The sequence below is a fragment of the Zophobas morio genome, unplaced genomic scaffold (assembly GCF_036711695.1).
Source record: "Zophobas morio isolate AGI-343-1 ecotype UQ-CSIRO unplaced genomic scaffold, CSIRO_AGI_Zmor_V1 ptg000031l, whole genome shotgun sequence".
In the NCBI taxonomy this organism is placed as follows: domain Eukaryota; kingdom Metazoa; phylum Arthropoda; class Insecta; order Coleoptera; family Tenebrionidae; genus Zophobas; species Zophobas morio.
Genome location: NW_026972136.1, coordinates 8,189,647 through 8,202,744, shown reverse-complemented (window position 1 = coordinate 8,202,744; position 13,098 = coordinate 8,189,647). Strand labels below are relative to the sequence as shown.

The following is a 13,098-nucleotide window of genomic DNA, read 5'->3' as shown; positions in this document are numbered from 1 at the left end:
GTTTATGAGCAAAGTTTATTTTTGAAATTCCAATGCGACGTTTCCACGTTATATCAATTTTCTTGATATTTTCGAGCAATGCAAGAGGTTTCGAAAAAAATCACAATTTTATTATTTTTATGAATCGCGTTTTAATATTTTACACAGAGATAAACAGCGGTACGTCTTTTGTTCTAATATTAATTAAATTAAATTTTAATATACACAATGCTTATAAAAATAATTCTAAAACGTATACCGGTGTGTCTTAGAAAATCTTAACAACTATCAACCTTAAAGATAGAAAATATTTTTTTTAACACTCTGACATTAAAACTCAATTTTAAATTTCCGTTATAAACTCCGTGAGCAAAAGAAGCAAAAAAAAGATTTATAAGACATTACTCGTCTCTCTCTATTTTAAAGAACTTTTGAAATATACTCAACGGAAAAAAGAAAAACAAAAATTGAGGAAATGAAACGATAAACTTTGGTTCAGATTCTCGTCATCTTCAGAAAAATGAAACAATTAATTTTTTTCGTAACTCTTACCGAAATAGAAACCTTAGTGTAACCTAAACAAAAATTTATGAAGGACTAGTTCAATAAATTTCTGTCATCTCTCAATTGCCACACATTTGAGGAGGTTCTTTATTCATTCAGTATCAAATTCGCAGTATTTTTTAATTTTTGAGTTTATTTGATTTTGAAGTAGACCACATATTAGAGAAGTGTGCTAGAAGGCTGTTGAAGGAAAATAATTATTATCACATCCAACCTAAATCACGTTTTCTCGATAATTTCTTGGAATGACGACATCATGTGTATGATGGGGATAAATGTCTGAACTGTGAATTGGATAATGTTGGGCTAAATAAAATGTGTTCTCAGTAGCAAGGGACATATATCAAAATTTTTAGTGAAAGTTCAATGGTTTTCGAAGAATACATTGTGTTATATGTTTCGGTTCAGATTTCTTTAACAACAGTTTAAGTTGAAACGATTATTTGCAAAAAATTTTTGACGTCTTCAGCATTCCTGTAAAGTATGCTTTAAATTTCGACGTAATTTTTGCGTTCATTTTGAAGATAATCTTTTTATCAAAATTATCAATATTAATAGTTTATTTTTGTTTTCGGTGCTCTGAGTGCTACGAAAAAAGTAAGTGTATTCGAAATGCATATTATGACATTTTCATTAACAAAGTAATTTTTGGGTAACAGAAAAAATTCTATCTATTTTCGCTGCAACTATGCAACTAATAATAGCAGTTTTATTCTTGGCATAATGTATTTCCTAAACAAAAAGTAGTTTTAAAAAACACTGTGTAAAAGTTAAAGACGGATTTATAAACCACAAAGATCGGAGTATGCTATTTTTATGAAATTTAAATACTATTCACCATATAAGATTTTTAGGTGATGCTATCAAATGATAAGGCAAATTTTGCTTAGAGTTCAACCATCCTCAGGATGTTCCTGCAACAACAATCGGCCCAATAGTTTCGGAGATGACAGACATACGAAACGGGATATTGTTTTATTTTAATTTGCATTTTTTTTTTGGAAACATTTATTTTCGTATGAATAACGGATAAAAACAGTTAGAAAAACAATTATTTTGATCATAATGAAACCGTTTGTGGAAACATTGGTTTTAGAACTTGGTGCTTTATCCTAATTTATAACATTTCAAAAAATAAGTCAGGTTTTTCTTTTATTTCTTGTAAGTTCCTTATACTTGAAGTAGGTGACAAAAGCAAAGGAGAGGAATAAATCCAATTTAAATTTTTTTTTCGAAACTACTTTCGATGTTACATAATACGAGTACTTTTAACATAATATATTTTGAGTGGGACTTACATTTAATTATACGACAATTTGCCATTTTTTTTCTTAATTTATTGCAGAATTTGTTTAATTTCCTGAAATAATTTTGAAAATATTTATCGTAGGCTGATGATGAGTTCGTTGTTTTTTTAATGATGGGTTTTATTTAATTTTTCACCAAATTTGTATAATATAGATTTTGTGTTATTGTACCCAGAGAACAATAACAATATACGACTCCATTGTAGACTTGTATTTTGTGGTTTAATAAAAGACATAATAACTTCAAAAATATTGCAGTAACATGATTATAATTTACACTACTGTGAATAGTTACATTTTTTTACAAAAATATGCAATTAAATATATTAAAAAATTTCAGAGTTTTATTACATCTATCTCACCTTAATCTCCACTTCATTTCCGAACCAACAATACAAGAATAACTGTAATGCCATTCCAAACATGTAACTCAACAATGGCAGACTTTCCATGCTAACCGGATCAACCTTATGGCAAAATATTGTACAATTCAATTTTTTGAACGACACTTTTACAAATCAAGCTTACCAAAGTTAGCTGAAACATACTCAGCGCTATAGCCAAGGAACTTGTAAAAAATTGCGCCAAAATTATAGCATTGTAACTTTTATTGCTGTCTTCCGCAAAACTGAAATTTTTTGCCAATTATTTACACACCAAAAAATGTATATTTTTCGCATACCTCAAAATTGTTCTGTGACGGATCACACAGTCTACTAATTTTTTGTTAAATTCAGTCTCATCTTCTCCTTGTTTTGTCACCAATTTGGGAAGATATTTTAAATCGTCACACAAAATGTCACACTGTGTTCCTATATACATCATTAAAGCTGCAATCAGCGAGTCCATGTTCATATTAGCAGTCGCCAAAATCCAAATACTAATAACCTGACAAACGTAAGTGATTTCGTAGTTTGGTGAAATTTTAGTATCATATGGGTACCACGCTGGTACAGGCAACTGTCTACTGGGACCCGTCAAAGGAGAAACCGTCCACATAAACAAACAAGTAAATACAAGAGTCCAAAAGAGCCTGTACGCAACAGTCCAGGCCTTCAAACCACTATAAACCAGCTCTATTTGATGCTGATTTTTTGGTCGAAACAAGTCGCAATTTAATGTCAATATTAATCGCTCAAGCGTTTTCACGTTGCGAATAAACACACAACTTTTTACTAAAACTGTGACGTCTGTGACGGTCAGATAAATTGTTGCCGTAAGCACTTGCAAATCTGTGTAGACGTAGAAGATGTTCATCACACGGAAGAAATTATAAAGACCCATGATGAAAACTGTGACGACGAATGTGTAAAGTCTGTAGAAGTCATTACCGGAGGCGGGCCATAAACCCACTAACTTTAAAAATAGCAGATTTTGTTTAATTGTTAACGTGTAGTCGATTTTTACCATACTGTTAGCACTTTTTTGTCTAAACGTTTTACTGTTTAATTTACCGGTCGTATGTTTAAGCTCGCGACGGTTTGAAATGAAAATGAATGCACTTGTTATAAGTGAAAGTAAACAGGGACATTTTATTGATATTTCTGGTAAAAAAATATTGTGGCCTGTAATTTTGGGTGGTTTTTCTATTATTCATGTTTAGCTTAGCCACCCATCTAATAATTATCTGATAAAAATTGGTGCAGAGTATAATTTTACCAATTAATTATTATACACATAATGGATTCGAATTTCAAGTATTTTGGAGCACGAATTTAATATAAACTTTTAATAAACAGGTAGAGACTCAGGTAGCGATGATAATGAGAGCTTTCATGCTTTAATTCGTTCAAATATAGAGAAATTGTAAATTAAATACGTTAGTGGATTTATTTCACTGCAAGAAACGAATGTTTATATAATATACGAGTATTTACTATTGAACTTGTTGTTAGTATCTTTGTACAGTGTGCATAGTTTAAGATTTAAAAATTATGAAATTATTACTGAATCATTATAAATTATTATTACTCGAACGAACCTCAGTTTTTGTAGGTTGTCTTTGATTACCGAATACGTGGAAATGTCAGACCTCGGAATTTAATTTAAACAGAGAAAGACTAGACAACTAAAGGACTAACGAGATTGATAAAACTTACGCAAAATATGCATATATTCATTCATATAATGATGAATGTTTATTATAATTTTACACAATAGTTACCCTTAAAAATAATTTCAATTTGACATGTGTTACTTGTAAAAATGGTGCATCTAAGTGAAAACATTGCGAAGATTTAATGAAACTGGAAGTGTTTAAGAACTTTCACAACCTGGCAGGCCAGAAACTGCTACAAATGATGAAAATGCCCTTATTGTAGTCTTAGGCGCTACAGAAAATTCCAAAACGTCAGTGCAACACCACAATGTTAGTAGAAAATCAATTCAAACAGCAATGAAAAAGGAAAAGAGTCACCCATACAAAATCCATGTGGTACATACGAAAATGATTTTGATCGTAGAGTTAAATTTACCGAAATTATTATGAACAGAAAAAAAAAACGGAAATTTTATCAACATGATTTTGTTTGTTTCACGAATCTACGTTTTGTTTAAATGATCATGTGAACACACAGAACTGCAAGTACTGGTCTGGTACAAATCCATACTGGATGGAACAATTCCACACACAGCGTCCAGAAGAACTGAATGTTTGGTGAGGTATTATTGGTTACCATGTACTTGATCCTTTTTACATTCATGGGAATTTAAATTCTGAGCGATACTTAATACTGTTGCGAGTACGCATACTGACTAGACTTAGAGACTTCTTTTCCAATTACCAACATCCGGAATTACCAGCAGAAACTATTTGGTGTCAACAAGACGGTGCTACACTCCATTTTGGACGTCAAGTGCTACAGTACTTAAATGAAATTTTTCCTGGTAGATAGATAGGCCGAAGGGGTACTATTGAGTTGCCTGCCAAGCCAACGGATTTGACACTGCTTGACTTTTTTGTGGGACTATTTGAAGAATCGCGTTTATGTTAATAGACCGATTCACATTGAAAACGCATAGGTAAGGAAATTGGTAGCATTCGTCCTGAAATTGTCATTAACTGACTGCAAAGTTTTAGCGTCTTTTTTACTGCCAAGAAATAAATGCAGAGGAGAGCATTTTGAGCATTTTTTGTAGAAAACACAAGTTTAATTTTGGTTTCGGTTGTTATTGGTTAATTTATTTATTGTTTAATATTAATTACAATTATTAATAATTATTAATTTATTTAATTATTGTTTAATAATTTATTTTGCCATTTCAATGAGAAAAAAGTATGATTGTGGTTCATGAATGAATTCAGAAAAAAAGCTTACACATAAATGCGTTAATTATACCAGGTGTCTGGAAAATTGTGGATTAACTCTCCGCTACGCTTTTAACAATCAACTGATGAGTCTGGGAAAAATAGTAAAAAAAATCTTTCTCACGTTTTGATGGAGTTATAATGATTTTAAAATTCGTTCTTTTGCTACGTTTCACAACTAAACAATTGATTCATTATCACAATAACTAGTAATAAAACTTTTAGTTATTATTTTTCTCGTCCATGACCATGTGTAATTACCATTTCAGTTAGAATGCACAAAGATATGGTTGTGTTGTTTTTGTAATAATTTGATAAAGTTCCATTTGACAACAATGTTTCCCTGATATAAAGCGAGGGTGAATTTCAGTCACCATCGTTACTAAGAAAGGTATTCACGCATTAGGTGTGAGCAGTGTAGCCAAATTTACTTTTATGAAATTAAGTTTTTTTCGTAATCTACACCATAAAGGATTTTTTTATTATTTTCTTGGGACTCCCGAAACCCCTGTATGTAACCTACTGAAGAGTGAATCCGCCATTTTCCAGACACCCGGTACGGTAGCGCCATTTTAAAAAAATCAAGCTGGTCTGGCACCTCGAAAATAAATTAAGCAAAAACAATTTTTTTTGACTAATAATTAGAGCACAACTTCTTCTATCCGTATATCAAATTTCAGGTGATTTGTACAATCAGTTCTCAAGATATTTAACCGTTTCTATACATTCTAGCGACATTGTACTCGTATAAGTTTTAATATCCAGATTTCTATTAGGTACTTTTTTATTTTAGTTTGTTTTTGTATTTTTTCTTGAAACTAGTGTGAATGATATATTTTGCCATGCAGCACTGATCAAAACAGGTCAAAACTTTTACTGGAGAAACATTTATTTTGATAATAATCAAACCCTCATTTTACATAATTTTAAACACAAAAAATAACTTAGGTTTTTCTTTTATTTTTTGTAAAATCCTTATACTTGAAGCGTGTGACAGAAGCGTGAAAGGAGAGGAATAAACGCAATTTTAAAATTTATTTCCGACTACTTTCGATTTAACAGTTACACAATATATTTTGAGTGGGACTAATATTTATTTCTCTTGTTTTAAAAGATTGTCTTTCAGTGTGGATCTTGCCAAATATTACTTTGTCTTACATTTATTCCATAATTTACTCAATTTCCTTAAATAATTTCTAATAACGAGATCCTGATTTTTTAAGGGTGAGTTTTATTTAATTTTTCAACAAATTTGTTATATATAGTTTAATAAATGACATAATAACTTAAAAAAGTTTGCAGTAACACGATTGTCATCTACATAACTGTGAATAGTTAAAAAAAATGTTTGCAAAATGTTTAATCAGATCAATCTCACCTTAATTTCCACTTCATTCCCGAACCAACAATACAAGAATAATTGTAATGTCATTGCAAACATGTAACTCAACATTGGCAGACTTTCCATGCTAACCGGATCAACCTTACAAAATATTGTACAATTTAATTTTTTGAAACGAAATTTTTACAAATCAAGCTTACCAAAGTTAACTGAAACATACTCAGCGCTATAGCTAAGGAACTTGTGAAAAATTGCGCCAAAATTATGACGCTGTAACTTTTATTGCTGTCTTCTGCAAAACTAAAAATTTTTTCCCAGTTAGATAGGAACGAAATGTATATTTTTAAGCATACCTCAAAACTGTTCTGTGATGAATCACACAGTCTACTAATTTTTTATTAAATTCAGTCTCATCTTGTTCTTGTTTTGTCACCAATTTGGGAAGATATTTTAAATCGTCACACAAAATGTCACACTGTGTTCCTATATACATCATCAAAGCAGCAATCAACGAGTCCATGTTCATATTAGCAGTCGCCAAAAGCCAAATACTAATAACCTGACAAACGTACGTGATTTCGTAGTTTGGTGAAATTTCGGTATCATATGGGTACCAGGCTGGTACAGGTAACTCTCTACTGGGTCCCGTCAGAGGAGAAACCGTCCACATAAACAAACACGTAAATACAAAAGTCCAAAAGAGCCTGTATGCAATAGTCCAAGCCTTCAAACCACTACAAACTAACTCTTTTTGATGCTGATTTTTTGGTCGAAATAAGTCGCAATTTAATATCGATATTAATCGATGAAGCGTTTTCACGTTGCGAATAAAGACACAACTTTTTACTAAAACTGTGACATCTGTGACGGTCAGATATATTGTTGCCGTAAGCACTTGCAAATCTGTGTAGACGTAGAAGATGTTCATCACTCGGAAGAAATTATAAAGACCCATGACGAAAACTGTGACGACGAATGTGTAAAATCTGTAGAAGTAATTATTATCGGAGACGGACCATAAACCCACTAATTTTAAAAATAGCAGATTATGTTTGATTGTTAATGTGTAGTCTAACCTTTCCATACTGTTAGCACTTTTTTCTCTAATCGTTTTGTTGTTTAATGTCCCGCTCGTATGTTTAAACTCGCGACGGTTTGAAATGAAAATGAATGCACTTGTTATAAGTGAAAGTAAACAGGGACATTTTATTGATATTTCTGGTAAAAAAATATTGTGGCCTGTAATTTTGGGTGGTTTCTATTATTCATGTTTGGCTTAGCCACCCATCTAGTAATTATCTGATAAAAATTGCTGCAGAGTATAATTTTACCAATTAATTATATCTAAAGATGGATTCGAATTTCAAGTATTTTGGAGCACCAGGTAATTGAATATAAAATTGAAGCTAAACTTTTAATAAATGGGTAGAGACACAGGTAGCGATGATAATGAGAGCTTTCATGTTTTAATTTGTTCAAATATAGAGAAATTATAAATTAAATAAGTTAGTGGGTTTATTTACTATTGAAAGTGTTATTAGTATCTTAGTATATTGTGCATAGTTTAGGATTACTACTGAATCATTATAAATTATTATTACTCGGATAAACCTCAGTTTTTGTAAGTTGTCTTCGATTACCGAATATGTGGAAATGTCAGACCTCTGAATTTAATTTAAACAGTGAAAGGTTAGAAAACTAAAGGGCTAAGGAGATTGATAAAAATTATACTCCATGTGCATATATTCATTCATCTAATGATGAATGTTTATTTATAATTTTATACAATGTTTTGTCGTATTTATATACCGAAATTTTAGAAGAATTTTCCTTAAATGAAAATGCGTTCCTTTTCGTTTAATAAAATGGCCAGTACCTACTCATTAAACATATTTTTCTCACATTGCCCGAAAATAATGTTTCAATGACCAAATCTCTTGTGGTTAATTAACAACTGGTAGTGCATGTTTATTTAATAGAGTTTCATCAAAAAATTTCAAAAGAATTCGATTCTTTTTGAGTTACTCATATGTTAATCGTGGACGAAATTTTTAAGGTAAAGGTGAAAAAAATTTAATTTTGTAGCAAAAAATACATCTTTTTAAAAAATCTTTACAAGTAAATGTAACAGTATTCATATGGCGAATGGCTAATTTTATATTTTCTCAATGTGGTGAAATTATAAATACATTCATAAAAAATTCGATGCAATTATAATTTGTTTCTATTTTTGACTTTAAAAATCAAAATTTTTGCAAAATTAAGCAATCAATTGCTCTGAAATTTTACAGCCGATTTAAGATTATCGTTAATACGGCAAATAACAAATTAGAAATTATCTAATAATCCCTTTCAAAAACTTGATGACGTCTTCCCAAAATGGTCTTAATGAGATTTCGGAAGAAAATCAAGAAACTTGATGACGTTTTACAAAAAAAATTAAACAAATGTTATTTGTGATGTCAGTGTTTGCGTTTTTACTTTCCAAGTGTAAGCTAAGGAAGTACTGAATTAAGTCTGTCAGGTGAATGGCTACTTTCATGGTTTCTAAACGTGTCATGACCGCTAGAGTATAAAAAAATAGGTCTCCGTTACCGTCTGTTTGTCACCTGTCTATCGTCTATGTCGACTGTTATTAAACGGATAATCTGCCAAATTATCGAACCGATTGTTATGAAATTAGATATATATGTTAGAATTATCATGTAAAACGCTAACCAAAATTTGTCTAATCATCTTCATCAGCAATTTTATTTAAATTTTATATAATAATATATTTTTGTACTTGTGGTTTATCAGACTGCCTTGATTTTCTTTATTATAGTTTATATCATATTTGAGGTCATGGAAATATCTGTTATGGTTTAATTCTTCTTATTCTTTAGATATACAATACGAAATTCCACAAACGGGTTTCGGAGAGTTGTGGGTGGAGGGTTCGTCTTGTAAATGAATGTTCGATTTTGATCACCACATATATATGGGTTATCATAAAAAAAAACAAATTAAATGTGGCAAATTAAAATTTTGTATTTGTTCGAAAGAGCTGCATTTGTTTTTTTAGAACTGTTTATGCCCATTTTTCTGAACATTCATTAATGAATCAATTAATACTTTTAACAAAACAAAAAGAGTTTTAAAATAATATTTCTTGACGGTGTATTTTTATTTATAATTTTTTTTTTTGAAAAAATAAGTAAAGTCTATTACTAATTATTTTGCATAAAAATGAAACATATTTCCCTTTCCCGAAAAATTTCTTTATTTTTGGTTGTTTCGTTTATTTTTTTTTAATTTATTTTCAACCAATGGTTAAACCTTACTGTTAGTATATATATATTTCGAAACTTTGAATCATTAGTACTATGTGAAACTTATTTATGAACTTCCTCTGATTGAAAAATTGACATTTTGAAAATAATTTCAATGAAAATCCAGCTATGAGCACATTATGTTTTCTTACCTTAATTTCTACTTCATTTCCAAACCAGCAGTACAAAAGAAGTTGCACAGTAACAGCACACACGTAGAACAACAAAGAATAACTCTCACTGCTCAAAGGAGCAACCTAATCAAAGAACTGAATAAAGAACACAAATCTGTAAATAAATCACCCACTCACCAAGCTTAGTCTAAACATCGCCAACCCAACTGAAACAGAAGTGGTAAAAAATTGTCCCAAAACTATACCACTAAAAAATGTGTTGCTATTTTCAGCAAAACTAAAAAACGGCTTCCAATTAATTTTACGACACCTACCCCGCGCTAATTTTCCATACCTTACAATTTTCTTATGGTGTTCTATACATCGAATTAACCCTCTACCAAAATCTGAAGACTTATTCCTAAGCCGTTTTAAATTATAGCACAAAATGTCACACTGTGCCCCAGCATATACCATCAAAGCGGCCATTAAAGTATCTACGTTTAAAGAAGCAATCGACACAAAGAACAAACCAATGACTTGATGAAAATACATAACAATGTAAATCAAGGACTTGTCGATGTCGAAAGGATAATGAGCTGGTAGAGGAAGCTCATGCTCCAAAAACGACCTATCCAGCAGTGGGTAAATTGACCACATGAGAGCAGTAGCACTCACCAGTGTCCAAAAAACAACATACGTTTTCTTCCAAATAAATAAACTCGGTTGAACTAAACTTATGTGTTGTTCAGTTCTCGGCTGGAATAAATCGTCAGCCAAATCGACCATAAGTTGTTTGACGATTTTAATATTTTGAATAAAATAGAAAATGTTTATGGAACCTAGAGACTGCGTCATTATTACAAACATGGGTCCTGTAATGGCTTCCAGGTGGGAGTGGTTGTACACAATGTGCATTATTTGGAATAAAATGGATCCGTCGATGAAGAGAATCACGGAGATTAATGCGTAGAATGTGTAGAGATTAGCTTTGTAAGTTTCGGTGTTTTCGGGCCATAAACCTGTGATTTTTAGGGTCAGAAGGTTTGTTCTGACTACATTGGCCCAATACGATGGTGACATACTACTTAAATTTTTAAATTTAATTATCTGTATTTATATGAGCACTTCCCCGCACACTGTGTTCACCACGAGTACTTCGAAAAAAGTGAGCAAAATAGGACAAATGAAACAAAAGATAGTTTTTTCTTTCCGATAATTGTAACTGAATAGATTTTTCATTATTGATGAGTTGTGTTTAGGGTTTATCACGAAAAATTACTACGTATAGTTATTTGGGTCAGAAAGGGTCTGCTTAATTAATCTTAATTGGTGGTTTGGGATATTTTATCTTTAGTTTATTTTTTCTTTCTAAGTTATCATAAAACTAATTACAAGGTTCGGATTTCAGAGCCGAAATTTAAATGAATAGTAATTTGATAGGTGCTTGCTTTTTCATTTGCATGTAAACAAGCCTAAAAAAATGTGATTGCAGCAGCATTGAGTCTTTTAGAAGTGAAGAATTTCAGATGTTTGAAATTAAATTTTCTAAAAAAATCTGGAAATTGTCGTGATCGACTCTGGAAAAATTGTCGGAGTTTTCGGAGAAATGAAACCGAAAATAGCTTCTCGATGCTTAAATGTACAACAAAAAGTCTTTAGGTTATGTTTGTAGGTGGCCGAAATTTTATAGTGTGGATCTCGAGGGGTTGAAGTAGGACGTGTTTAGGGCCCACAAGTAAGTTTTTTTTTTAAATATAAAAAATGTCCATATTTTATTAGACGATTCTGGAGGTTCAAGAAGGAACATTAAACCCAGATTCGTAATTCTGAAAAAATATTTCATAAAAACGATATTAGTCCAAATCAATTTTAATAACGTTATTTTTAGATAAAAATGGTGGAGGCGCCGGGATAGTAAAATACTCAAAAAAATTATTTTAAAAAGGTGTAAGAGGTTTTCCTCGTAATGATATATTTCAAATAAGGTATGCTTTTCTTTAAATTTTAACTGACGTTTGAACTGAATTATAATAAAAATATATGAATCTTTTCAAATCGATTAAGCTAGATTATTTTGCTTTTACCTAAAAAATTATTTCCCTCTTTTATTTGAAAAGATAGTGCTAAAGCAAGTAGAGATTTTTAATCAGAGCCGATCTGATCAACCGAATTTTGTTTTAATATAAAATTACTAAAATTTGGGAATAATGATTTTTATTTTAAATCTTCATTTCAATATTTTTAGAAAGCTGATATTTCTTATAAAAATTTGAAAGAAATTATGCTCTCTTTTAGGTATCTTAATATCTGTACAATTTTATCAAGCAACGGCACATTTGTTTTAAGAAAAATGGTCAGTTTTTGAACCCATTTGACAAATATTAATCTTTTGCATAACAATACATTTTTCTATGTATTTCTAGCAAATACGACGAAAATAAATACGGATTCATCATCCTGAGAAAGTGTTACGTAAGAATGGCATTATTACAGACTAGTTGTAACAATTTTATAATTTAGGTACAAATGGAGGAGATGCCGGGATAAAAATATAAAAAAAATATTTCAAAAACTGGTGAGAACTTCTGCTTGAAATAATATATTTCAGAGAAATTATGTTTTCTTTCAATTTTAATGGATAGTTGAACCGAGTCACAGAAGAAATTCAAATAAGTAAGAAGGAAAATTATATATCTGAAACTTTTTGATACCGGTTAAGCTAACTTGTTTTGTTTTTGGCTAAAAATACTACTACTTACCCGGGGGCTGTGACCAATTGTAGAGTATCGAGAAATTGATCTTTTGAAAAATTTGTCCTTATGGTCTCGGAACAAGATTTTACAAATATTTTCTTTGAAATTCATTTTGTTTTTACCTCTCAAATATTGTCATATTACAATGGACGATTGTGGAAAAATGAAGCCGAAAGTAAGTTTTTTTGCAGTTTGAATTCTACAGGAAAAGGAAAAATTGCACAAATGAAACAAACTGATTAATAAAGGAATTCTAATAAACCATTTCATTGTTTAAATGTAATCGAACACATACATCTGTATTTTTTCCGTATCTTTGTTTCCCTCCAGTGACTATAACTCGGCTGCCGTCTCGTTAAAATATTTTTGTGTACTAAAGTATCATAATGTTTAAATTAATTTTAATGTGGTTTTTTTAT

The 13,098-nt window shown here is 30.7% G+C and overlaps 1 protein-coding gene across 1 annotated transcript; it reads right to left on the bottom strand.

The window, feature by feature from the left end:
• Positions 1–2,203: 2,203 nt before the first annotated feature.
• Positions 2,204–3,134, bottom strand: LOC135139361 (odorant receptor Or1-like). Its single transcript, XM_064069566.1, has 3 exons — positions 2,533–3,134; positions 2,379–2,478; positions 2,204–2,317 (listed from the first exon to the last, which is right to left on the bottom strand). The coding sequence occupies exons 1-3, from the start codon at positions 3,132–3,134 to the stop codon at positions 2,204–2,206; spliced, it is 816 nt and encodes a 271-aa protein (XP_063925636.1).
• Between the last annotated feature and the right edge of the window lie 9,964 nt (positions 3,135–13,098).

Bases quoted from the DNA above. Each gene is read 5' to 3' on its own strand.
- LOC135139361 (XM_064069566.1), bottom strand. From the start codon at position 3,134: ATGGGTCTTTATAATTTCTTCCGTGTGATGAACATCTTCTACGTCTAC. The intron at 2,479-2,532 runs GTATGCGAAAAA...AAAAAATTTCAG, and splicing joins CGTCACAGAACAATTTTGAG to TTTTGCGGAAGACAGCAATA. The intron at 2,318-2,378 runs GTAAGCTTGATT...TTTTGCCATAAG, and splicing joins GTATGTTTCAGCTAACTTTG to GTTGATCCGGTTAGCATGGA.